This window comes from Salmo salar, chromosome ssa08 (genome assembly GCF_905237065.1).
Source record: "Salmo salar chromosome ssa08, Ssal_v3.1, whole genome shotgun sequence".
Classification (NCBI taxonomy): Eukaryota; Metazoa; Chordata; class Actinopteri; order Salmoniformes; family Salmonidae; genus Salmo; species Salmo salar.
Genome location: NC_059449.1, coordinates 22,352,555 through 22,379,406, shown reverse-complemented (window position 1 = coordinate 22,379,406; position 26,852 = coordinate 22,352,555). Strand labels below are relative to the sequence as shown.

The following is a 26,852-nucleotide window of genomic DNA, read 5'->3' as shown; positions in this document are numbered from 1 at the left end:
CAAGAGGCTGAGAGAGGGAAGTAGTAAAACAAGGGGAATGCTGTGTATAATGAGTGTCTGTAACATTACCAGCTGTCATTGTTTTGACTGGTTGGGTGGTTGATTTACAGTTCGTCTAAGAACTATCTGTGGACACAATCTAATGGTTGACACACATTAGAGGAAGTATAAACCAACCTCAACTATTGTCATGTCCTGACCAGTAAAGGGGTTATTTGTCATTATAGTATGGTCAGGGTGTGGCAGGGGGTGTTTGTTTTGTGTGTGTTGGGGTTTTTGGTTAGGATCTATGTTTTCTATTTCTATGTTTATATCTAGTTTTTCTAGTTCTATGTGGGTTTTTGCAATGGCCTCCAATTAGTGGCAGCTGGTTGTTGTTGTCTCTAATTGGAGGCCATATTTAGTTGTGTTCGTTTCACTTGTGTTTTGTGGGTGGTTGTTTCCAGTATAGTCTGTGCACCTTACTGGACTGTTTTCGTTGTTTATTTTGTTTAAGTGTTTTTCTTTAATAAAGAAAGAAGATGAGCACTTTACCGGTCCACTCAATATGACCCTTGTGACAACAATAGAAAATTAATATATGATGAATGATGGTTCTTAAATAACTAAATGCCATATTTTGTTCAGTTTATTTGTGTCTATTCCTCTAAACCCCTCCCCCCACCCAACGGGAAACATCGCAGCACCCCCACCCACAAACTACTTCCCGTGGCTATGGTCTCTACCTCTGAAAGCGTCCCTTCACTCCTTTCATTCTGCAGTCTGCTATAACGCTCAGGACCCATCAGTTCTACAAAGTCCTCCGTGGAACAAAGGAGTAATTACAACTGTCACAGGAACGCCAAAAACCTGATAAGAATACTGTATAATGTTTTCTGATCAATATGACACCACAAACATTTCAAATATTAGAACTACATATTCTGCCAATTAAAAAAAACTGGTCTACGTTTTCTAAGCGGGAGTTGTTTGTCGAAGTTCTTTCCTGTGAAAAACTGAAAGTAAATTCGACAACTTTTTTCTTTCTGTGGCTTCACCAAGGTTTTTCGACTTGCAAGACAGCAGCAGAAATGGTAGGTTAATGTTTTTATTATGAAAGTCAGGTGTAAGATTCTTTGGGAGTCAATTATTATTTAACTCAAAGAAACTTGCTTTAAATAAAGACCCGATTTTTCAACTTATTTCTAATGAACGGCAAGTAGAAAAATGTAGTACCCCACTAGGCCCACCAGCATAATGGTTAGTGCGCACAAGGAAGACCACGAAAAGTGTTCTCTTTTACACAGCTACCAGACGCTGACTGCGATTTAGCAGATATATTCATATATTTATCCGAAAATAAGAGATGCTTATGAGGAAAGAAATAATAGACAATTGTGTGTATTGTATACATACAGTGTATTTCTACCAAACTTTGATAGGCGGTCATAGGCCTAATTGAGTCCCGTTACATTTGTACAGTGCGCGTATCCGAATACCCATACTTGCATTCTAAATAATAGGCATTTTAGGTATGTGAAAATATAGTTTTATATGTGAATTTTGGAAAATCGAGTGTGCGTTAAATTCCTGGATGTTATACTCATTTCGGCTATAATTCACTGCACACTTTTGAGGAATGACGCACTGTACCCAAATTAACGGTGAGTCTAGTAATTTATGTTCATATTTGTTGCTTACGGCATACATTTGTTGTAAACAGTACGTTTCTAAATATTATATAATACGATTAGTAGTACACATTATGTCGTTATAGTAAGTAGTAGGCAATACAGATTTCGGATACGCCTATGACTCCCAGCAAACCTTGACAAAATGGAATCATAAAAACGTGGTTTTGCGTTGGGCCATAAAGCTACACAGCTGGGGCAGCACCATTGATGCTGTCTACTTTTAAAGTAGTACATTTTCTACTTTAGGACTGTCTGATCCCTTCTAATGACCTGGCTGGACATGACTCCAACTGGGTCACCAGGAAGGGTAAGCAAATGAAGTTAGAAGCCCCACCCAGTTCACTACGTTAAAATGGTGGAAGCCCTCAATGGCGCTGCCCATGGTAATGCAGGCTTTTGGCCACTAGAGGCCTCTATTCTCTATGGTCGAGGCAGGTTGAGACGTTTTGGCAAGAAGGTTTATGTCAGAATTGACCTGGATTGACTTTTCCTAGCAGGTTAGGAGAAATGACTCCACAGGTTAGTATAATTAACGTAGTAGGTTGGGAAAATTAGGTTAAAGTTAAAGAAAGGGTTACGTTTAACTAAAATGCAAAAATTAACTGTCTACCATCTAGGCATAACACCATTTCCTAAAAGAGGACTGACACGAAAAAGACAACTAAATAACCTGATTACATCTTGACTAAAATGATGTTACATTGCTAGGTTAAATCTTTTTATAAAAATTTGTATAATAAAAAAATTTTTTACATTCAGCCTTTAGTGCTTTTCACAATTGTATTCAGTACAAAATGCTTTACAGAATGTCATTATAATGTCAATTTAAATCCCCAGCACTGCAGCCAAAAGTAGGCCTACTCTGCTTTTGTGTTTAAATGTTTTAATATAATGGTAATAACTCTTCTGATTTACAGATTGATATGGGACTAGACCAGTCCTCTTCAGGATTGTGAGGTCTCCTCTCTGAGAGTTAGAATGAGTTATCATCAGGGGCTGAGGGTGGAGCCATCCATAAAGAAAGACAGAAGGATGGGTCACCTAACAAGATTCTTGATGAGACCATGGACCCTGATATGAGGTAGGGGTGTGTGTGTGTGTGTGTGTGTGTGTCCGTCCATTGGATCACATTTCACTTCTAATGATGCAATCTGATGTAGTTATCAGGATAACTGTTTATTATAGTAATTATCAGGATAACTGTTTATTATAGTAATTATCAGGATAACTGTTTATTATAGTAATTATCAGGACAACTGTTTATATAGTAATTATCAGGACAACTGTGTATTATAGTAATTATCAGGATAACTGTATATTATAGTAATTATCAGGATAACTGTTTATTGTAGTATTTACTGACATTGCAAGGTATAATAATAGATTAAATTGGAAAATGCGATGGGAAAATGAAAATTACATTTCAACTTTATGCCGTTTCCAGTCAGATAATGGTGGAACTCAGTTTCCCCTAACTTAACCCTGCAGTATGTAGTGCAGTCTTTCATTTCTATCAAACTAGTACTCTATTTGTGTTCACCACAGGGGTTGGATACAAAATTATTTTCCAATTGTTTCTTTCTGAGTAGAACCACCATTTTTCCACTGTTCTGACCAGCATAATAAAGTTCTGAACAGGTTTCACTGAGAGAAAAGTACCCGTTTATATCGTTCCTCTCTGTTCCTTTGTTAACTTGTGAAGTCGACATCATTTTTACATTTAGCTCATTAAATTACTCCACCAATCAGTGCTGAGAAAGCAGCTTTGTATGGACCGGGCAAGCTAGTTTAATCCTTGAATGACAGACAAGTGTGACTTACATTTTGCGGGATGGGGAGAGAGAGGGGTGCTGCCTTGAAGTGCTCGGCGTCATGGTATGACATGCATTATAATGTGTTTAGGATATTAGTAGTTGGCCTATCATTACTTCACTGAATTACATAATTCTATGCAAGCTAGATACAGAGCCTTCAGAAAGTATTCATATCCTTTGACTTATACCCCATTTTGTTGTTACAGCCTGAATTCAAAATTGATTACATTTATTTTTGTTCTCACGCATCTGCACATAATACGCATAATGACAAAGTGATTTAAAACATAATTTTTTTAGTAAATGTAGAAATAACTAATTTACGGTGCATTCGGGAAGTATTCAGACCCCTTCACTTTTTCCACATTGTTATGTTACAGCCTTTTTCTAAAATGGATTACATTGCCCCCCCCCTCATCAATCTACACACAATACCCCACAATGATGAAGCAAAAACAGGTTTTTAGAATTTTTTTGTTGTTGTTGCAAAAACCCCCCTGAAAAATCACATTTACATTAGTATTCAGACCATTTACGTGAAGCACGTTTGGCAGTGATTACAGCCTCGAGTCTTCTTGGGAGTGTCGCTGCATAGCTATTTTCAGGTCTCTCCAGAGATGTTCGATTGTGTTCAAGTCCGGGCTCTTCCTGGGCCGCTCACGGACATTCAGAGACTTGTCCCGAAGCCACTCCTGCATTGTCTTGGCTGTGTGTTTAGGGTCGTTGTCCTGTTGGAAGGTGAATCTTCACCCTAGTCTGAGGTCCGTTCATCTTTCACTTGAACCAGACCAGTCTCTCAGTCCCTGCCGCTGAAAACATCCCCACAGCACAATGCTCCCACCACCATGCTTCACCGTAGAGATTGTGCCAGGTTTCCTCCAGACGTGACGCTTGGCATTCAGGCCAAAGAGTTCAATCTTGGTTTCATCAGACCAGAGAATCTTGTTTCTCATGGTCTGAGAGTCATTTTGGCAAACTCCAAGTGGGCTGTCATGTGCCCTTTATGGAGGAGTGGCTTCCGTCTGGCCACTCTACCGTAAAGGCCTGATTGGTGGAGTGCTGCAGAGATGGTTGTCCTTCTGGAAGGTTCTCCTCTCCACAGAGGAACTCTGGTGCTCTGTCAGAGTGACCTTCGGGTTCTTGGTCACCTCCCTGACCAAGGCCATTCTTCCATGATTTGCTCAGTTTGGCCCGGTGGCCAGCTCTAGGAAGAGTCTTGGTGATTCCAAACTTCTTCCATTTAAGAATGATGGAGGCCACTGTGTTCTTTGGGACCTTCAATGCTGCAGAAATGTTTTGGTATCCTTCCCCAGATCTGTGCCTCGACACAATCCTGTCTCGGAGCTCTACGGACAATTCCTTTGACCTCATGACTTGGTTTTGGCACTGACATGCACTGTCAACTGTGGGACCTTATAGACTGGTGTGTGCCTTTCCAAATCATGTCCAATCAATTGCATTTACCACAGGTGGACTCCAATCAAGTTGTAGAAACATCAAGGATGCACCTGAGCTCAATTTCGAGTCTCATAGCAAAGGGTCTGAATACTTATGTAAACAAGATATTTCTGTTTTTTATTTGTTATAAATTTGCAAACATTTCTAAAAAAACTGTTTTCACTTTGTCATTATGTAGATTGATTGATGAGAAAAAAGTATTTAATCAATTCAAGGGGTCTGAAAACCTTCCCAATGCACTGTACATAAGTATTCACACCCTTAAGTCAATACTTTGTAGAGGCACCTTTGGCACCGATTACAACTGTGAGTCTTTGTAAGTCTCTAGAGCTTTCCACACATGGATTGTGCAACATTTCCAATTATCCTTTTCAAAATTCTTCAAGCTCTGTCAAATTGGTTGTTGATCATCGTTAGACCATTTTCAAGCCTTGCCATAGATTTAAGTCAAAACTGTAACTTGGCCACTCAGGAACATTCACTGTCTTATTGGTAAGCAACTCCAGTGTAGATTTGGCCTTGTGTTTTAGGTTATTGTCCGGCTGAAAGGTGAATTAATCTCCCAGTGTCTGGTGGAAAGCAGTTCGAACCAGGTTTATTTTTTATCCTGAAAAACTCCCCAGTCCTTAATGATTGCAAGCATACCCATAACATGATGCAGCCACCACTATGCATGATGCAGCCACCAAACATGGAGAGTGGCATATTTATGCCCCAAACATAAGACTTTGTATTCAGGACCAAAAGTGAATTGCTTTGCCACATTTTTGGCAGTATTTAGTGCCTTGTTACAAGCAGAATGCATGTTTTGAAATATTTTTTATTTTGTACAGGCTTCCTTCTTTTCACTCTGTCAATTAGGTTAGTATTGTGGAGTAACTACAATGCTGATGCATCATCAGTTTTCTCCTATCACAGACATTGAACTCTGTAACTGTTTTAAAGTCACCATTGGCCTCATGGTGAAATCCCTGAGCGGTTTCCTTCCTCTCTGGCGATAGAGTTTGAAAAGATACCTGTATATTTGTAGTGACTGGGTGTATTGATACACCATCCAAAGTGTAATTAATAACTTCACCATTCTCATAGGGATATTCAATGTCTGTTTATTTTTATCCACCTACCAATAGGTGCCCTTCTTTGCGAGGCATTGGAAAACCTCCTTTGTGTCTTTGTGAAATTCACTGCTCGACTGCAGGACCTTACAGATAATTATACACTGCTCAAAAAAATAAAGGGAACACTTAAACAACACATCCTAGATCTGAATGAAAGAAATAATCTTATTAAATACTTTTTTCTTTACATAGTTGAATGTGCTGACAACAAAATCACACAAAAATAATCAATGGAAATCCAATTTATCAACCCATGGAGGTCTGGATTTGGAGTCACACTCAAAATTAAAGTGGAAAACCACACTACAGGCTGATCTAACTTTGATGTAATGTCCTTAAAACAAGTCAAAATGAGGCTCAGTAGTGTGTGTGGCCTCCACGTGCCTGTATGACCTCCCTACAACGCCTGGGCATGCTCCTGATGAGGTGGCGGATGGTCTCCTGAGGGATCTCCTCCCAGACCTGGACTAAAGCATCCACCAACTCCTGGACAGTCTGTGGTGCAACGTAGCGTTGGTGGATGGAGCGAGACATGATGTCCCAGATGTGCTCAATTGGATTCAGGTCTGGGGAACAGGCGGGCCAGTCCATAGCATCAATGCCTTCCTCTTGCAGGAACTGCTGACACACTCCAGCCACATGAGGTCTAGCATTGTCTTGCATTAGGAGGAACCCAGGGCCAACCGCACCAGCATATGGTCTCACAAGGGGTCTGAGGATCTCATCTCGGTACCTAATGGCAGTCAGGCTACCTCTGGCGAGCACATGGAGGGCTGTGCGGCCCCCCAAGGAAATGCCACCCCACACCATAACTGACCCACCGCCACACCAGTCATGCTGGAGGATGTTGCAGGCAGAACGTTCTCCACGGCGTCTCCAGACTCTGTCACGTCTGTCACGTGCTCAGTGTGAACCTGCTTTCATCTGTGAAGAGCACAGGGCGCCAGTGGCGAATTTGCCAATCTTGGTGTTCTCTGGCAAATGCCAAACGTTCTTCACGGTGTTGGGCTGTAAGCACAACCCCCACCTGTGGACGTCGGGCCCTCATACCACCCTCATGGAGTCTGTTTCTGACCGTTTGAGCAGACACATGCACATTTGTGGCCTGCTGGAGGTCATTTTGCAGGGCTCTGGCAGTGCTCCTCCTGCTCCTCCTTGCACAAAGGCGGAGGTAGCGGTCCTGCTGCTGGGTTGTTGCCCTCCTACGGCCTCCTCCACGTGTCCTGATGTACTGGCCTGTCTCCTGGTAGCGCCTCCATGCTCTGGACACTACGCTGACAGACACAGCAAACCTTCTTGCCACAGCTCGCATTGATGTGCCATCCTGGATGAGCTGCACTACCTGAGCCACTTGTATGGGTTGTAGACTCCGTCTCATGCTACCACTAGAGTGAAAGCACCGCCAGCATTCAAAAGTGACCAAAACATCAGCCAGGAAGCATAGGAACTGAGAAGTGGTCTATGGTCACCACCTGCAGAACCACTCCTTTATTGGGGGTGTCTTGCTTATTGCCTATAATTTCCACCTGTTGTCTATTCCATTTGCACAACAGCATGTGAAATTTATTGTCAATCAGTGTTGCTTTCTAAGTGGACAGTTTGATTTCACAGAAGTGTGATTGACTTGGAGTTACATTGTGTTGTTTAAGTGTTCCCTTTATTTTTTTGAGCAGTATATTTGTGGGGTACAGAGAGGAGGTAGTCATAAAAATGATGTTAAACACTATTATTGTACACAGAGCGAGTCCATGGAACTTATTATGTGACTTGTTAAGCAAATGTGTACTCCTGAACTTATTTAGGCTTGCCATAACAAAGGGGTTGAACACTTATTGACTGAAGACATTTCAGCTTTTCATTTTCAATTAATTTGTAAAAATGTTTAAAAACAAATTCCACTTTGACATTTTAAATGCAGGCTATAACACAACAAAAAAATAGGTAAGGGGTGTGAATACTTTTTGAAGGTACTGTACCTAGCTACGGAGGAGCGAATAATATGGAGGAACTTTGAATGTCCCAAGAGTTGGCTCAACGCTGAGGCTAGCTCAACGTCGTGGACCAGAGCTAGCTAACAAGCTTGTGTGTGCAGCGGCACCAGAATTCAAAATAAGTCTTAACTTTCTGTTAAATCCAACGTGAAACGTGATAACTAAAGTATCCTTAACTAGCCTAGAAAACAAGCTGGCAGGCAGGCAAGGAGAAGTTTCTGTGTGACTGAGTAAGTGCTTTTCATTGGTTTGATGGCATTTTCCCCCAAAATTTAAAAGAACGTTATTAACCGGTTCCCATGCTTTTAAAATAATGGTTCTGTTCGGAACAGTAGAAATCACTTTCGTTCCCAGTTTTGTTTACGTTCCTCAAAAATTATTTTGTTCCTTTATGGTTTTCGTTTCTGTTCCCTAAAACGTTCCAACCCCTGGTTCACTAATCAGAAAATTCTCAAACGCTAAACCTGCAGTAAAAAGTAAAAATCTTCTCTGTTCACAGTGTCCATGTGCAAAAAATAGACTTTCCTACACCCAGCTGTGAGTCCACTAGAACACTTTCGAGAGTGAAGGAGAACTAAGGTGCTTCTAATTATTATTTGTTGTTTATGTGATCTTTTATTTTTCTTGATTACCTCACAATACACAGTTGAATCACAGTTCAATGTTTTATAAAACAGTTGCATTGAAATAACAATAAATACATTTTGAACATCTTTCTATTTTCACAAAGGTAAACCAGTACAACTCATGCAGAGTAGTATAGCTGTATGACATGTGTATCATGTAATGTATATGTTTATTGTATCTTCAATTGAATTGTGGGACGGTCTTTTGTTGCTTTCAGGGTCCATCTGGAGAGACCAGTGTCACCAACCCCCAGTGATCTATCAATGAAAAGTGACAAATCAATGCGTAACCCTCCTGTATTCAAGGAGGAAGACTTGACTCAGAAAGAGGGGTGAGATAATACATTTTATTTAATCTGATGTCACTAATTAATTAACTTTTGCTTGTAGTAGACGATAATTGGTTATGTGCAGTAGAATATAGCAGCGTTACCAATTATATTGTTATTATCCTATTCAGGTCTATAGAAAAGGGTTTTGTTCATTGTGTGTCCTCCACAAGACGTCCCCATTTGCCTTTTTATGACAGTCCCCCCAGGATTTCAGTTTTTTTTTGTCATAGTTGCTGGCCAAAATGTTTGATTCTGCTTCGGCAATAATTACATTTTGCATGGCCATTTACAATGATATTGTGCTATTTGTCACAAAAAATTAGCTGACAAGGGAAAACGTTTGTTGACGTGATGCTTGATTTAACTATTTTGTGCAGTCAAAGAGTGGTTATTGGTTAAATTTGTGATACAGTTATATGCGGTAATATTGCAGCGATTTGACTGTTTTATGTGGTAATACTGCGTGATTGTTTAAATTTGCAAGCCCTCGCATAATATGCAGAACATTTTTGATTTTGCAACGAAAAATTGTGAACGCAGAATCACTAAATCCTGGAAGGACTGTAGGTTGTTTCTTCTGAAATCTCTAGCGCAATCTTACAAGAGGTTGAGAATAGCAAGCAAACTTTAGCTATGAAGACAGAATAACAAAACTCCCAACTAACACAATTTTAAGCTTTATTTCAAGGTAAGCAACCTAAAATGAATAGTTCAATGTTCTGAGTGTTTATGTGAAGTACTAATTTTAATGACAATTTTATTTACCTAGCATTCAATCCCTACATTAGCTTTAACCAGCTAGCAAACAATTGGCTAACATTATCTAGTTACCTAGCAACGGACTCGCCAGCTCTGTATGGAAACAATTGAATGTGTGTCTGCGAGCAGGGGTTGTGAGAGAGAGCTTTCAATTTTGTGTCGATATGGGGTATACATTTTAACATTAAATTATAAATCTCGTTTATTTATTTTTGTCCTATCATGATTGAGTGGTCCCCAACCATATACCCTAGACACCCACCTGACCAACCCTTACACTAAGGAGACGTCCTTATCTGTTTTATGGGCTAACTGTAAGTAGCCTATACGCAGCCAAAACAGAAAGATGAATGTGGTCATAGACCCACTAAAGTAGCACTGCCCCCACAAGACTCTGAGCCTGCCTGGCAGGGTTGGTCCTACAAAGCCAAAGCCCCCTGATGGGTGAGCATAATATACAAGAAATTTCTCAAAGCTGCGACAGAACCTTGACGACTTTGTACCTAGCCGGTGGGGATTCTGGTGGGGTGCCCCCACCCAGGTAGTGGCAGTGTTGGCAACACTAGCTGCAGTAACCCATGGGGAGGGGTTCACACTGACAGTTAGAGAGGGGGGAAATTATTGTGGCCCTGTTGGCACAAAATAATCAAAGGTCTGACTGCACAGAGATGCTTGGGAAAATGGTTACAACGGGCGACCAGAGTATGTGAGATTCAGGAGAAGGGAGTGGATCTGATGTCCATGAGCTAGGACTTGACATTGGTTAATGAAATCTTTATATTTTTGCCAGTTTTTCAACATTTTGCATGCCTTCTCAAACAGACGCAACTGTATATACATTCGCACATCAAGTCCTTTCTTGAGTTGCGCTCAGGGATGGAACAACTGTTGAACATCTGAGCTTGTGGTTGTTTGTGGGGGAAAAGGTTGAGTGTGTATGCTTATGTGTGTGTGTATGTATTAGAGGTCGACCGATTATGATTTTTCAACGCCGATACCGATACCGATTATTGGAGGACCAAAAAAGCCGATACCGATTAATCGGCCAATTTTTAAATTTTTTATTTGTAGTAATGACAATTATAACAATACTGAATGAACACTTATTTTAACTTAATATAATACATCAATAAAATCAATTTAGCCTCAAATAAACAATGAAACATGTTCAATTTGGTTTAAATAATGCAAAAACAAAGTGTTGGAGAAGAAAGTAAAAGTGCAATATGTGCCATGTAAGAAAGCTAACGTTTTTTCAAGTTCCTTGCTCAGAACATGAGAACATATGGAAGCTGGTGGTTCCTTTTAACATGAGTCTTCAATATTCCCAGGTAAGAAGTTTTAGGTTGTAGTTATTATAGGAATTATAGGACTATTTCTCTCTATACGATTTGTATTTCATATACCTTTGACTATTGGATGTTCTTATAGGCACTTTAGTATTGCCAGTGTAACAGTATAGCTTCCGTCCCTCTCCTCGCTCCTACCTGGGCTCGAACCAGGAACACATCGACAACAGCCACCCTCGAAGCAGCGTTACCCATGCAGAGCAAGGGGAACAACTACTCCAAGTCTCAGAGCGAGTGACTTTTGAAACGCTATTAGCGCGCACCCCACTAACTAGCTAGCCATTTCACATTGGTTACACCAGCCTAATCTTGGGAGTTGATAGGCTTGAAGTCATAAACAGCGCAATGCTTGAAGCATTGCGAAGAGCTGCTGGCAAAACACACGAAAGGGCTGTTTGAATGAATGCTTACGAGCCTGCTGGTGCCTACCACCGCTCAGTCAGATTGCTATATCAAATCATAGACTTAATTATGATATAATAAACACACAGAAATACGAGCCTTAGGTCATTAATATGGTCGAATCGGGAAACTATCATCTCGAAAACAAAACGTTTATTCTTTCAGTGAAATACGGAACCGTTCCGTATTTTAACTAACGGATGGCATCCCTAAGTCTAAATATTCCTGTTACATTGCACAACCTTCAATGTTATGTCATAATTACGTAAAATTCTGGCAAATTAGTTCGCAACGAGCCAGGCGGCCCAAACTGTTGCATATACCCTGACTCTGCGTGCAATTAACGCAAGAGAAGTGACACAATTTCACCTGGTTAATGTTGCCTGCTAACCTGGATTTCTTTTAGCTAAATATGCAGGTTTAAAAATATATACTTCTGTGTATTGATTTTAAGAAAGGCATTGATGTTTATGGTTAGGTACAGTCATGCAACGATTGTGCTTTTTTCGCAAATGCGCTTTTGTTAAATCATCCCCTGTTTGGCAAAGTTGGCTGTTTTTGTTAGGAAGAAATAGTCTTCACACAGTTCGCAACGAGCCAGGCGGCCCAAACTGCTGCCTATACCCTGACTCTGTTGCAGAGGTGACACATTTTCCCTAGTTAAAAGAAATTCATGTTAGCAGGCAATATTAACAAAATATGCAGGTTTAAAAATATATACTTGTGTATTGATTTTAAGAAAGACATTGATGTTTATGGTTAGGTACACGTTGGAGCAACGACAGTCCTTTTTCGTGAATGTGCACCGCATCGATAATATGCAACGCAGGACAGGCTAGATAAATTAGTAATATCATCAACCATGTGTAGTTAACTAGTGATTATGATTGATTGATTGTTTTTTATAAGATAAGTTTAATTCTAGCTAGCAACTTACCTTGGCTTCTTACTGCATTCGCGTAACAGGCAGGCTCCTCGTGGAGTGCAATGTAAAGCAGGTGGTTAGAGCGTTGGACTAGTTAACCGTAAGGTTGCAAGATTGAATCCCCAAGCTGACAAGGTAAAATACTGTCGTTCTGCCCCTGAACAAGGCAGTTAACTCAACGTTCCTAGGCCGTCATTGAAAATAAGAATGTGTTCTTAACTGACTTGCCTAGTTAAACTGACTTGCCTAGTGTTCTTAAAACCTCTTGGGGCTAGGTGGGACGCTAGCGTGCCACCCGTGGTGCACTCCATCAACAGCAGGTGCATTTCAAGAGCGGCAAATTTGAATCCAAATAAATGTCAAAATTCACATTTTTCAAAAATACAACTATTTTACACCATTTGAAAGATAAACATCTCCTTAATCTAACCACGTTTTACGATTTCAAAAAGGTTTTACGGCGAAAGCATAAATTTAGAGTATGTTAGGACAGTACATTTACAAGAGTTGTGTGTAATGTTTTGTCAAGTCAAAGACAGGGTCACCAAAACCATAAAACCAGCTAAAATGATGCACTAACCTTTTACAATCTCCATCAGATGACACTCCTAGGACATTATGTTAGACAATGCATGCATTTTTAGTTCTATCAAGTTCATATTTATATCCAAAAACAGCGTTTTACTATGGCATTGATGTTGAGGAAATCGTTTCCCTCCAATAACCGGCAGTCAAGTCAGCGTCACAAATTAAATAATTAAAATTAGAAAACATTGGTAAAATATTATATTGTCATTTAAAGAATTATAGATTTACATCTCTTGAACGCAATCAACTTGCCAGATTTAAAAATAACCTTACTGGGAAATCACACTTTGCAATAATCTGAGCACTGCGCCCAGAAAAATACGCGTTGCGATACAGACTAGACGTCATGTTGGGGAGATCTAAAATCGAAAATACTATGTAAATAATCCATTACCTTTGATTCTCTTCATCAGATGTCACTTCCAGGTATCACAGGTCCATAACGAATGTAGTTTTGTTCAAAAAAGCTCATCATTTATGTCCAAAAATCTCCGTCTCGTTAGCACATGATGTAAGCCAGCCGGACTTCTCGTCATGAACGAGGGGAAAAAATATATTTCCGTTCGTTCAAACATGTCAAACGTTGTATAGCATAAATCATTAGGGCCTTTTTAACCAGAACATGAATAATATTCAAGGTGGACGAATGCATACTCTTTTATAACGTATTGGAACGAGGGTACCCAACATGAACTCGCGCGCCAGGTGTCTAATGGGACATCATCGTTCCATGGCTCTTGTTCAGTCAGATCTCCCTCCAGAAGACTCAAAACACTTTGTAAAGGCTGGTGACATCTAGTGGAAGCAATAAGAAGTGCCAAAATATTCCTAAGCCCCTGTGTTTTTCAATGGGATAGGTTTAAAGTCAATACAACACATCAGGTATCCACTTCCTGTCAGAAAATGTCTCAGGGTTTTGCCTGCCAAATGAGTTCTGTTATACTCACAGACACCATTCAAACAGTTTTAGAAACTTTAGAGTGTTTTCTATCCATATATAATAAGTATATGCATATTCTAGTTACTGGGTAGGATTAGTAACCAGAGTAAATCGGGTACATTTTTTTTATCCAGACGTGCAAATGCTGCCCCCTAGACCCAACAGGTTTTAACTGACTTGCCCCCCCAAAAAACAAAATCGGCAAATCGGTATCCAAAAATACCGATTACCGATTGTTATGAAAACTGGAAATCAGCCATAATTAATCGGCCATTTCTGATTAATCGGTCGACCTATAGTATGTATCCCACATCTGTTGCAATGGGGTAATGAGTTAGGGACAATATAGGACGAATCCAAATAATTGTTTGCTAAAACAATGCTTGCCAAAAATGAGATTTTTGTAATGGCAATCCTGGACATAGGTAACGTTCCTTCTCATGAACTGCCTACATTATTACATATATTATTTGTTAATTATGTAAATTAAAATACGCATACATTTTTTTTTATATATACAGTACCAGTCAAAAGTTTGGACACACATACTCATTCAAAGGTTTTTCTTTATTTTTACTATTTTCTACATTGTAGAATAATAGTGAAGACATCAAAACTATGAAATAACCCATATGGAATAATGTAGTAACCAAAAAGTGTTAAACAAATCTAAATATATTTTATATTTGAGGTTCTTCAAAGGAGCTACCCTTTGCCTTGATGACAGCTCTGCACACTCTTGGCATTCTCTCAACCAGCTTCATGAGGTAGTCACCTGGAATGCTTTTCCAACAGTCTTGAAGGAGTTCCCACATATGCTGAGCACTTGTTTGGCTGATTTTCCTTCACTCTGTGGTGCAACTCATTCCAAACCATCTCAATTGGTTTGAGGTCGGGGGATTGTGGAGGCCAAGTCATCTGATGCAGCGCTCCATCACTCCTCCTTAAAAAACCTAACCTTGATCCTAAACTTAACCAATTTCGATCTCTAAGGCCTAATCCTAACCTTCTGGATGATAGCGGGGTGAACAGGCAGTGGCTCGGGTGGTTGTTGTCCTTGATGATCTTTTTGGCCTTCCTGTGACATCGGGTGGTGTATGTGTCCTGGAGGGTAGGTAATTTGCCCCCGGTGATGCGTTGTGCAGACCTCACTACCCTCTGGAGAGCCTTACGGTAGTGGGCGGAGCAGTTGCCGTACCAGGCGGTGATACAGCCCGACAGGATGCTCTCGATTGTGCATCTGTAAAAGTTGGAGTGTTTTTGGTGATGAGCCGTGGGTGGACCATTTCAGTTTGTCCGTGATGTGTACGCCGAGGAACTTAAAAAAACGTTCCACCTTCTCCACTACAGTCCCGTCGATGGGGGGGCTGCTCCCTCTGCTGTTTCCTGAAGTCCACGATCATCTCCTTTGTTTTGTTGACATTGAGTGTGAGGTTATTTTCCTGACACCACACTCCGAGGGCCCTCACCTCCTCCCTGTAGGCCGTCTCGTCGTTGTTGGTAATCAAGCCTACCACTGTAGTGTCGTCTGCAAACTTGATGATTGAGTTGGAGGCGTGCATGGCCACGCAGTCATGGGTGAACAGGGAGTACAGGAGAGGGTTGAGAACGCACCCTTGTGGGGCCCCAGTGTTGAGGATCAGCGGGGTGGAGATGTTGTTTCCTACCCTCACCACCTGGGGGCGGCCCATCAGGAAGTCCAGGACCCAGTTGCACAGGGCAGGGTTGAGACCCAGACCGGTGTGCCATAGCCAATCAGAGCTTTACAGTAGGCCTTTATGCAAATAAGCCTTTCACACAGGCCTGCCATCATTCACTTTGAATTGGACTGTGGCTGCAGTCCAAACATGTTATTTGTACCCCCACAGCCATTGCGCTATCCACTTTCCCCCAGGGGAATCCCTGTCAAAACCGGATGCAGTTTGATTGCCATCTTAAGTGGAGGTCCAATTCACTAATGTTGCCCCCTCAACCCTCAATTTAGCTCAAGGGAGCGAGTGAACAACTTTGGTCACTTGCGGGGTTGATATGACCCACAATTTAATGCAAACTGTCGTCACATGTAAAACTCTGGTGGCCGTGAAGTGTCAAATGTAATCAACAAGGCTGCATTTTCGGCATGTCAAAAAAGTATGAAGCTAGCTTGGTAAAAAATATACAGTTGAAGTCGGAAGTTTACATAAACGAGTTTTAATCAACCACTCCACAAATGTGTTAACAAACTATAGTTTTGGCAAGTCAGTTAGGACATCTACTTTGTGCATGACACAAGTCATTTTTCCAACAATTGTTTCCAAATGCCTGAAGGTACCACGTTCATCTGTACAAACAATAGTACGCAAGTTTAAACACCATGGGACCACGCAGCCGTCATACCGCTCAGGAAGACTCATTCTGTCTCCTAGAGATGAATGTACTTTGGTGCGAAAAGTGCAAATCAATCCCAGAACAGCAGCAAAGGACCTTGTGAAGATGCTGGAGGAAACAGGTACAACAATACCCATATCCACAGTAAAACGAGTCCTATATTGACATAACCTGAAAAGCCACTCAGCAAGGAAGAAGCCACTGCTCCAAAACCGCCATAAAAAAGCCAGACTACGGTTTGCAACTGCACATGGGGACAAAGATCGTACTTTTTGGAGAAATTTCCTCTGGTCTGATGAAACAAAAATAGAACTGTTTGGCCAGTTTCCTACAAACATTGTTATGTTTGTAGGAAAAAAGGGAGAGGCTTGCAAGCCGAAGAACACCATCCCAACCATGAAACATGGGTGGCACCATCATATTGTGGGGTTGCTTTGCTGCAGGAGGGACTGGTGCACTTCACAAAATAGATGGCATCACAAGGAAGGAAAATTATGTGTATATATTGAAGCAACATCAGGACATCAATCAGGAAGTTAAAGCTTGGTCACAAATGGGTCTTCCAAATGGACACTGACCCCAAGCATACTTCCAAAGTTGTGGCAAAATGGCTTAAGGACAACAAAGTCAATGTATTGGAGTGGCCATCACAAAGCCCTGACCTCAATCCTATAGAAAATGTGTGGGCAGAAATGAAAAAGTATGAGCGAGCAAGGAGGCCTACAAACCTGACTCAGTTACACCAGCTCTGTCAGGAGGAATGGGACAAAATTCACCCAACTTATTGTGGGAAGCTTGTGGAAGGCTACCCGAAACGTTTGACCCAAGTTAAACAATTTAAAGGCAATGCTACCACATACTAGTTGAGTGTATGTACACTTCTGACCCACTGGGAATGTGATGAAAGAAATAAAACAATGGAGAAGTCAACATACAAGTGTAAGTAAAAACGAATGCAAATAAGTTAGACATTTTGCTACGTAAAGTGAATGTTTGTTTGGTTATATTTTGGAAATTGTAGAAATAAAACATTTTCCTTCTTCAGAAGTTCCAGCTAGGCAGACTAACGTTAGTTAGCTAATTAATTTGCTAGCTATCATACAGTAGGTGTATATTAATTCTTATATATTTAATATAAGTAGACATGCACTCATAATTGACTGTAGCGCATATAAAGCACCCACAAGCTACCGGTGGATGAAAATACAATCATCGCGGGATGAACGAGTGACGAATTTCCGGCCAAGGGTGGTCCATTTAAAAATCATTCCTTCCTACTCATTGGTTGAGAAAATTGTCAATTGATCAGCAAGTGTCTCTTATTAAAGTAACAACGCACGGGGTGCAAAATGGCATCACCACATTAAAGATGAACTATGCAGAAATCGCGCCGCCATTTCCTGGTTGCTAAAATTCTAAAATTGCCTGATTTCAGTTTGTGACAAAACAAGCACTCATTGTGTAGAGAATCATTGTACCATCTGAACCGCTGTGAAATAACTTTCCCATAACCAAAAATATTGTATATTCAGCTGTTTGAAGCTGGTGTACAAAACTGAAAGTAAAATATACAAAACTTCAGAACGCATAGAAATGTCACACATAGAACAGATCTACCGCTTCTTAGATTTGCTTTCAACGGGAATAAAATAGCTAACTCACATTTCTATGTGAATTTTGGTCGGGTCACCCAAAAAGTTACATATTGTAGCTTTAACCTGTTGGGGCTCGGGGGCAGTATTGAGACATTTTGAAAAAAATATGTGCCCATTTTTAACTGCCTCCTACACCAACTCAGAAGCTAGAATATGCATATTATTAACACATTCGGATAGAAAACACTCTGAATTTTCTAAAACAGTTTGAATGGTGTCTGTAAGTATAACAAAACTCATATTGCAGGCAAAAACCTGTGAAAAATAGATCCAAAAAAATGTGAATTTTGTGACTGTACTATTTAGTGTCATTGTTTTATAGATACCATAGTGAGAAAGGATTCATTTCGCAACACCTACGGCTTCCACTAGATGTCAACGATCTTTATAAAGTTGTTTGAAGCGTCTATGATAAACAGAGAGCAAATTAGAATCCAAGGAAGTTGACATGTCATCACTTCATTTTTTTGCGCCTGCGCATAAATCTGAGAAACGTGAGTTTGTCATCATTTTTTATCTAGACATAGGATAGGTTGTGTGAAATTATTACTGATGTTTAACGTTAAAAATGGAGCAAAAGATTAATGCTAAACAACATTTGACATGTTTGAACGAACATAAATAGATTATTTACTAGTTTTTTTTAGCTTTTCGGCGTGATTTTACCAGCCCCACACCACGTTTTGTGGGAGCATAATGAACGCTAAGTACTTGGTGTTATTTGGACATAAATTATGAACTTTGTCAAAAGAAACCACATTTGTTCCGGACCTGGAATGCCTTCCGGACCTGGGATCCTGCCTTCTGATGGAGATAATCAAAGGTAAGGGGGTATTTACAATGTTATTATCGATTTTAGATGATGCTAACTGTATAGCATAGCCTGTTGTTCTTAGCATAGCACCCCGTTTATTGCAAAATGTGATTTCCCAGTAAAGTTATTTTGAGATCTGGCCATTCGGTAGCAATTACGAGATGATAATATATTATTCTTTGAATGACAATATTATAATTTACCAATGTTTTCGAATAGTAATTTTGTTATGTTCACCGGAAGCATTTCAGAGAAGAAAAAATCTGAATTTGACGCTACTGTAAAATGCTGTTTTTGGATATAAATATGAACTTGATGGAACAAAAAATGCATGTATTGTATAACATAATGTCCTAGGAGTGTCATCTGATGGAGATTGACAAAAGTTAGTGCATAATTCAAGCTGGTTTCTGCTTTTGGTGACGCCTGACCTTGAATTGAAAATGGATGTTTGTACTTTTGTGGCTATGTACTGTCCTAACATAATCTAACTTTATGCTTTTGCCGTAAAGCCTCTTTGAAAATCGAACAATGTGGTTAGATTAAGGAGATGTTTATCATTTAAATTGTGTAAAATAGTTGATTGTTTGAGAAATTGAAATTATTAGATTTTTGATGTTTTGAATTTCCAGCCTTGTTAGCAATCCCGGCTCGGGGTTCATTGCTAACCTGTAGCCCCAACAGGTTTTAAGTAGTCCATATTTGTTCCCCACTCCACATAAGACAAGAAAATGTGACTTCTGCTTGAACTGCTTGAAGGCAATTCTTGAACTGTTCGAGCAGTAGCGGTGTGGGTAAAAACACTAGGTGAAAACGAGCCAGGAAAAAAAAGATAAGTTACAATTACAATCTGTGTGATGTAATAATTGCATGGTTTGCTCTATTTCCTGTTTGTTCATATGCCTTGCCACCATGATAGAGTGCATTCGGAAAGTATTCAAACCCCTTGACTTTTTCCACATTTTGTTATGTTACAGCCTTAAAATATATTAAGTTACTTTAAGTCGCAAAGAAAACAGGAGCTGCCTACACTACTCCAGCACCATTTCAACATCAAATCACCTATGCTTAGTTTACTACAGTGACAACTAAAAGATTAAAAAACTATTTAGTCAATCAACGTAAACTAAATATCACGTGGCTGTCCATAGTACTGATTTATGTCTGTTTGCGTGCGTAAGTAGAAAAAATATGTCTAATCCTACTTATAGAGAAAAACCAAATGCCATCCTCCTCTCTGAGTATGTCATACAGTACACACTTTCAGTTTTTGTTGTCCTAGGCTACCTGGCTAAAATACTTGCTCTCTAAGCCTAACTTCTTTTCAATGGCAATGTTAGCTAGCAAGCCACCGGTGGACAACAGAACGAGATGCAACAATTCCCCAAAAATTTCTGTCAAATTACGTTTGGGTTAATGTGATGTGATTGGTGTAAAGCCAAATCCAAACTGGTTTCCCTTCACTGTTTTTTGGGTGCGCCAGGACCATTCACAGCTGAGCTCACTCAGTTTAGCTCAACACTGATGGTCTATTATTGTAAAAAAATATATATCAAGGGAGGCCAAATGCTTGCTGGCTACGGGTGGCAACAATGTCACTCTTTTTGACCAGACAGAGTCAGATAGATTGGCTACACATAGAGACAGAGGGGCGCTGTTTCGCTCACTCAGATGCTTTCTCCTGTAAGATACATTCAGCCTCTTGCAAATTAAAGGAAAATTATGAATCACAGAGAGACGAAAGATACATTATTTGATACATTGAAATTTATTTTTGGTACATTTTTGGGGGAAACATCCATAAATACATGCCACTGCATCACACACACACACACACACACACACTGAGAGGAGCACAGGGTCAAGCCGCTGTGCAGTGACCACGGAGAAGTTGTGCTTGAGCAAGGGCACAACAGTAGGAGATAGTAGGAATCAACAGCAGCCAGATCAACTGTGAAAACTTTCATTGCATCTTTCTTTGTTTACAGGAACAATTTGAAGCATCTCCAGCTACGTGCAGCTAGTCATTGTGACCAGTCAGTGAATTCAAGCAAATACCCAAGTGATGATGGAGACCAAACCAGGGATGGAAGGTAAATCAACAACACATGCATTACTACATGGAGTTGTATGGCATACACTACATCACCAAAAGTACATGGACACCTGCTTGTCGAACATCTCAATCCAAAATCTTGGGCATTAATATGGAGTTGGTCCCCCCTTTGCTGCTATAACAGCCTCCACTCTTCTGGGAAGGCTTTCTACTAGATGTTTGAACATTGCGGTGGGGACTTGCTTCCATTCAGCCACAAGAGCATTAGTGAGGTCGGGCGCTGATGTTGGGCGATTAGGCCTGGCTCGCAGTCAGAGCTCCAATTCATCCCAAAGGTGTTCGATGGGGTTGAGATCAGGGCTCTGTGCAGGCCAGTCAAGTTCTTCCACACCAATCTCGACAAACCATTTCTGTATGGACCTCGCTTTGTGCATGGGGGCATTGTCATGCTGAAACAGGAAAGGGCCTTCTCCGAAGCACAGAATCGTCTAGAACAAGGGGGGGGGGGGGCAAAGTACGGCCCGCATCCGGCCCGCCGTGCACTTCAAACCTCCACGCGAGACATTTTTTAAATGTATTAAATATTATTATATTTGAGCTACGATTTTTGGCCTAAAAGTACTCATTCCATGATATACAAAAAAACTCCAATAGATGGCTCTGTAGCCTGGCAGCACGCTCAGTATTTGGGCCTCCAGTCAGATTTAGAATGTACTCAGTCATCATAGTAGGCTGGACAATAGAACAAGTCAAAATTCACCCAAGGCTGAAAAACGTCAAAATAATGTAGGCTGAGCTGGAACGCTAGCGTGAGGGCATAGCAAATTAATTGAAACTAACCTTTGCAGAGCCTCGTCTGACTGGAGTGATCCCAGCTAGCAATGAGGAATCGGCCCGGAATCGGGTGTTGTATTCAGCCCGGAATCAAAATGAATGACTGCCCAGAATCGGCCCAAATACATTGGGTCGTTTCCGTCTACCGAATTCAGTCGACTTTGCCAGCATCTTACCAGAAGCAGCCCGATGCAAATTTAAATAAAGGTATACAAAATTACCCGATTTAGTCATTTTAAATATGACAATTTGTTACGCTCGTTGTTGGAATGAGACCAAGGTGCAGCGTGGTAGGCGTACATTTGACTTTTACTAAAAATGACACCGGAAAAAACAACAAAATCCAAAAATGAACGTAAAGCTATATGCAGTGCAGAAAGCAACTACACACAAACAAGATCCCACAATCTAAGGTGGGAAAAAGGGCTGCCTAAGTATGATCCCCAATCAGAGACAACGACAAACAGCTGCCTCTGATTGGGAACCATACTAGGCCAACAAAGAAATAGAAACATAGATTTGCCCACCCAAGTCACACCCTGACCTAACCAAATAGAGAATAAAACAGACTCTCTAAGGTCAGGGCGTGCCACTATTATACATTTTATACATACAAATTATACCCATCCACAAAAAAACTATTTGTGTCAGAGGAAACACCATACACCTGGTGACCTTGTCAGCTTCTAGCCCGCCACAGGAGTTGCTACAGCGTAATAGGACAAGGACTTCCCAGCCGGCCAAACCCTCCCTAACTCGGACGACAATGGGCCAATTGTGCGTCGCCTCGGGTCTCCCGGTCGCGGTCGGCACGGGTCTTGAACCAGCGTCTATAGAAACGCAGTTTGCACTGCGATGCAATGTCTTAAACCACTGCCCCACTCGAAGGTTCCAGCCACAAAGTTTTTAATGCTTAAAATACTACACAGCACTCTTAAAGAATTTCATTGAAATGTTAATTGTATTTTTTTCGATCACAGAAACAATGAGGAAAATATGGATTAAATAAATAAATAAATGTTAATTATATAAAGCAGCCCGTGTAATCATTTGCCAGAGAGTACTCAACGGTGCTCAATAGAACTAATAGGAGTTGGCAGGGTGAAAAATGCCCTAAAAAAAGGCCAGTTTTTTCGCGATTACTTCGAACCCAAGGCAAGCAGTTGGGACAGATGGTAATATTATTAAACTGGGCTCCAATGCGGATGCAATGAACTAGTTTTTATCCGAAAAAAGCGTTGTTAAAAATGTCATGTGTCCAGCCCAATCATAGCCACTTCATTGCTTGACGACTTTTGACGTGAAAAATGAGTGCTGCGAAATTGAGAAAAGTGGACTCTGAATGTCATGTTTAAAGAAGAATGGACAGCAAAATACTTTTTAATAATATTGGACATAAGGCGGTATGATATGCCAAGAAAGTGTTGACGTTTTTAAGGAATATAATCTCAATTGTCATTTTTCAAGCAAGCATACTAACAGCATGTCTGCATGCTTGGAAAAAATGAATGTACCGTGGAGCAAACGTCACAACAGATGGATCACCAAATCTAACCGGTAAAAACATTGGCCTGATAAAAGATTACAAGACAATATAAAAGAAGCAAGCACTAACTCTGAGGAATGTATATTTCTTCACTGTATTATTAATCAGGAAGCCCTGTGTGAAAGTGTTTTAAAGCTGGAAAATGTTGTCAAAGTGGTTGTACAACTTGTCAACTTTATACAGGTAAGGGGGCTTTACCATCATCAGTTCATTCAGCTGCTCAATGAGACAGAGGCAGAGCACCAGGACTTGTTGTACCATTCAAATGTGCGCTGGCTAAGCCTGGGAAAAGTATTTCGCCGTGTGTGGGAACTGAGAGTGGAGATAGGTATGTTCTCCAGACAAATGAGCCGCCGGTCTCTCGCTCATTTTCCGTCACTGGCCGCACTGAATACGCCCCACACAGCAGTGCCGCACTGACATACAGTAGACTTTGGCAAGATTGAGACTGAGCTGGAGGTTGTATCATGCCCCCTGTCTTTCAACAGTGAGAAAGCACCACCAGACACAACTGGAGCTCATTGACATCCAGTGTGACAGTGCTTTGAAGGAGAAGTACAACACAGCCACAAAATACCAGTTTAATGGCTCACTGAATGAAACACTGTTTCCAAACATGAAAAATCACGCCCAGAGGATGCTGGTTTTATTCAGATCCACATATGTGTGTGAACAGACTTTCTCAGTCATGAACTACAACAAATCCCATCACAGGTCAAATTTAACAAACCACTTGTCAGCTGTTCTGAGGATCTCTACTTCAGAAGTAACACCAGACTTTGATGCCCTTTACAAGAGAGGTGACCATTGCTCACATTATGACTGAAATCACCAAGAGTGGTGTAGGCCTGGCGTATGTTTTCTTTCCCTGTTTTCAACAGTCTTTTTAAAATTCTTATGGTGATGGTTATTGCAGTGAGAATTATCCAGTAATGCACTTGGATACTGGCCATTACCCCATTCATTTGATATTGAATCCTTACTACAACGGCTCAGATTGTACTTTATTTGGGCTGAGATGATTTGAGAACTATTCAGTAATCTGTTTTAATATAAAGAGTTATAGACCATCTATATATCAACATGAATCCAAATTTTGTTATGTGTTGTTTCCAGTCATATAAACATGTTTTTTCATATTTCAAAAGTTTTCACTTACTTTTTGTGTCTGTGAGTCTGATTTTGGGTAGTACAGTGACAGAATTGTTCTGCAATCTTAGCAGCATATGTACACCTACAGTACACTACTAGTTGTGTGTCAATGTGAACAAAGGCTTCATATGTTTTGTCACGCATATAGTATGTGGCCCTTCACTTGGTTTCAAAAGCTGAATGTGGCCCTTGAGCCAAAAAGTTTGCCCACCCCTGGTCTAGAATGTCATTGTATGCTGTAACGTTAAGATTTTCCTCTACTGGAACTAAGCGGCCTATTCAGAACCATGAAAAACAGCCCCAAACCATTATTCCTCCTCAACCAAACTTTACAATTGGCACTATGCATTGAGGCAAGTAGCATTCTCCTGGCATCCGCCAAACCCAGATTCGTCCGTCGGACTGCCAGATCGTGAAGGGTGATTCATCACTCCAGAGAACACATTTCCTATGCTCCAGAGTCCAATGGCGGCAAGCTTCACAGCCCTCCAGCATTATGCTTGGCATTGTGCATGGTGATCAGGTTTTGTGCGGCTGCTCGGTCATGGAAACCCATTTCATGAAGCTTCTGACGAACTGTTCTTGTGCTGACGTTGCTTCCTGTCACGTCCTGGCCAGTATAAGGGTTAATTGTCATTGTAGTTTGGTCAGGACGTGGCAGAGGGTATTTGTTTTATGTGGTTCGGGGTGGTGTTTTTCTAGAAGGGCATTTGATTTAAGTATTCCGGGGTTTTTGGGCACTGTTTGATTTTCATGTATTCTATGTTTAGTCTAGTGTGTCTGTTTCTATGTTTGGTTAATTGGGGTTGGGACTCTCAGTTGAAGGCAGGTGTTGTCTATTTGCCTTTGATTGAGAGTCCCATATATTAGGGTGTGTTTGTTTGTCATTTGTGGGAGATTGTTCTGTGTTTAGCCTTGTGCCTTGCCAGACTGTTTTGTTGATCGTTCGTTATTTTGGTGTTCATTTTGAATTTATTAAACGTCAAGATGAACATAAACATACCTGCTGCATTTTGGTCTCATCACTATGACAACCGTGACACTTCCAGAGGCAGTTTAGAACTCGGTAGTGAGTGTTGCAACCGAGGACAGATGTTTTTACACGCTACGCGCTTCAGCACTTGGCATTCCCGTTCTGTGAGCTTGTGTGGCCGACCACTTTGCGTATTAGCTCTTGTTGCTCTTAGATGTTTCCACTTCACAATAACAGCACCTACAGTTGACCGGGGCACCTCTAGCAGGGCAGAAATTTAACTAACTGACTTTTTTGGAAAGGTGGCATCCTATGACGGTGCCATGTTGAAAGTCACTGAGCTCTTCAGTAAGGCCATTCTAATGCCAATGTTTGTCTATGGAGATTGCATTGCTGTGTGCTCGATTTTATTTACCTGTCAGCAACTGGTGTGGCTGAAATAGCTAAATCCACTCATTTGAAGGGGTGTCCATATACTTTTGTATATACAGTGTACATGTTTGACAGGTATATAAAGTACATTTTTCTTGTGAAATTTAAAGTTGCTTGGTAAATCTAATAAGGTCATGTATTTTGCTATGTTTTAATGTTTAAGTTTTAATGTGTGTAATTGACTTAGCATCATCAGGCCAGAAGAGATGGTCTGTGAGGTCAAAGCTGTGAAGTTCTGTCTGACCTGCACTCAGTCCTACTGTGGGACCCACGTTAAGAAGCACTACACAGTACCTAAACTACAGAGACACACCCTGGTGGAGGTGACTGGAGACCTGGAGGAGAGACTCTGTCAGGAACACCACAGAGCTCTGGAGGTGTTCTGCAGGACAGACCAGAAGCTGATCTGCAGTCTGTGTGTAGTAACAGAACATGAAGGACATGATATAGTCTATGATGAGATAAAACAAGCTGGAAGACAGGTAGGTAGATGCTATATAAAGAAGATATTACATTTGATAATGATGATGTTCATAGTCATACAAGCTTCTTCATCATATGTTCTGGAAAACAACAAGTGTTTTTCATCAAAATATTCTTACTAAAGCTGGCCTCAGTTGACGGTAGGTGTACAATCAAGAAATGCATTACCCAAACAATATATTTTGAGACCTTTACATTGTATTCAACAACATACAAACAATTTTAAGACCATTAAAAGAGGAAGATGAATTTGTTTAGATTAAAGATGCTTATTCCATAATGATTGTATGATTAATATGTAGTTTTCTTTTTAGTGTATGTTAGTGCAATTAAAGTAATTATTTTTGATCTTCCATTATTTCTTTATAAGTGCTCCCCCTTCCTGGTGAGATCCAGTTCTGGTCAGTGACGTCAGACTCTGTGTCTCTGAGCTGGGGTTTTCCTGAGGGACTGACAGGAGCACAGAAGTTCAGAGTGACTTGGGGATGTGATGGGGAAGAGGGGAGCCTGATGGTGGAAGATAGGTGTAATGTTGAAATAGATGGACTCCAGCCTGGTAAAAAGT

The 26,852-nt window shown here is 40.7% G+C and overlaps 1 protein-coding gene across 1 annotated transcript in view; it reads left to right on the top strand.

Annotated features, from left to right (window-relative positions):
* Positions 1–743: 743 nt before the first annotated feature.
* LOC123723818 (tripartite motif-containing protein 29-like) overlaps positions 744–26,852 on the top strand; it is a 34,032-nt gene continuing 7,923 nt past the window's right edge. The window contains exons 1-5 of the mRNA XM_045722624.1: positions 744–1,073; positions 2,591–2,754; positions 8,899–9,012; positions 20,800–20,904; positions 25,992–26,286. Coding sequence (XP_045578580.1) covers positions 2,738–2,754; positions 8,899–9,012; positions 20,800–20,904; positions 25,992–26,286 — 531 coding nt within the window. The 5' untranslated portion in view covers positions 744–1,073; positions 2,591–2,737. The remainder of the gene's footprint in view (positions 1,074–2,590; positions 2,755–8,898; positions 9,013–20,799; positions 20,905–25,991; positions 26,287–26,852) is intronic.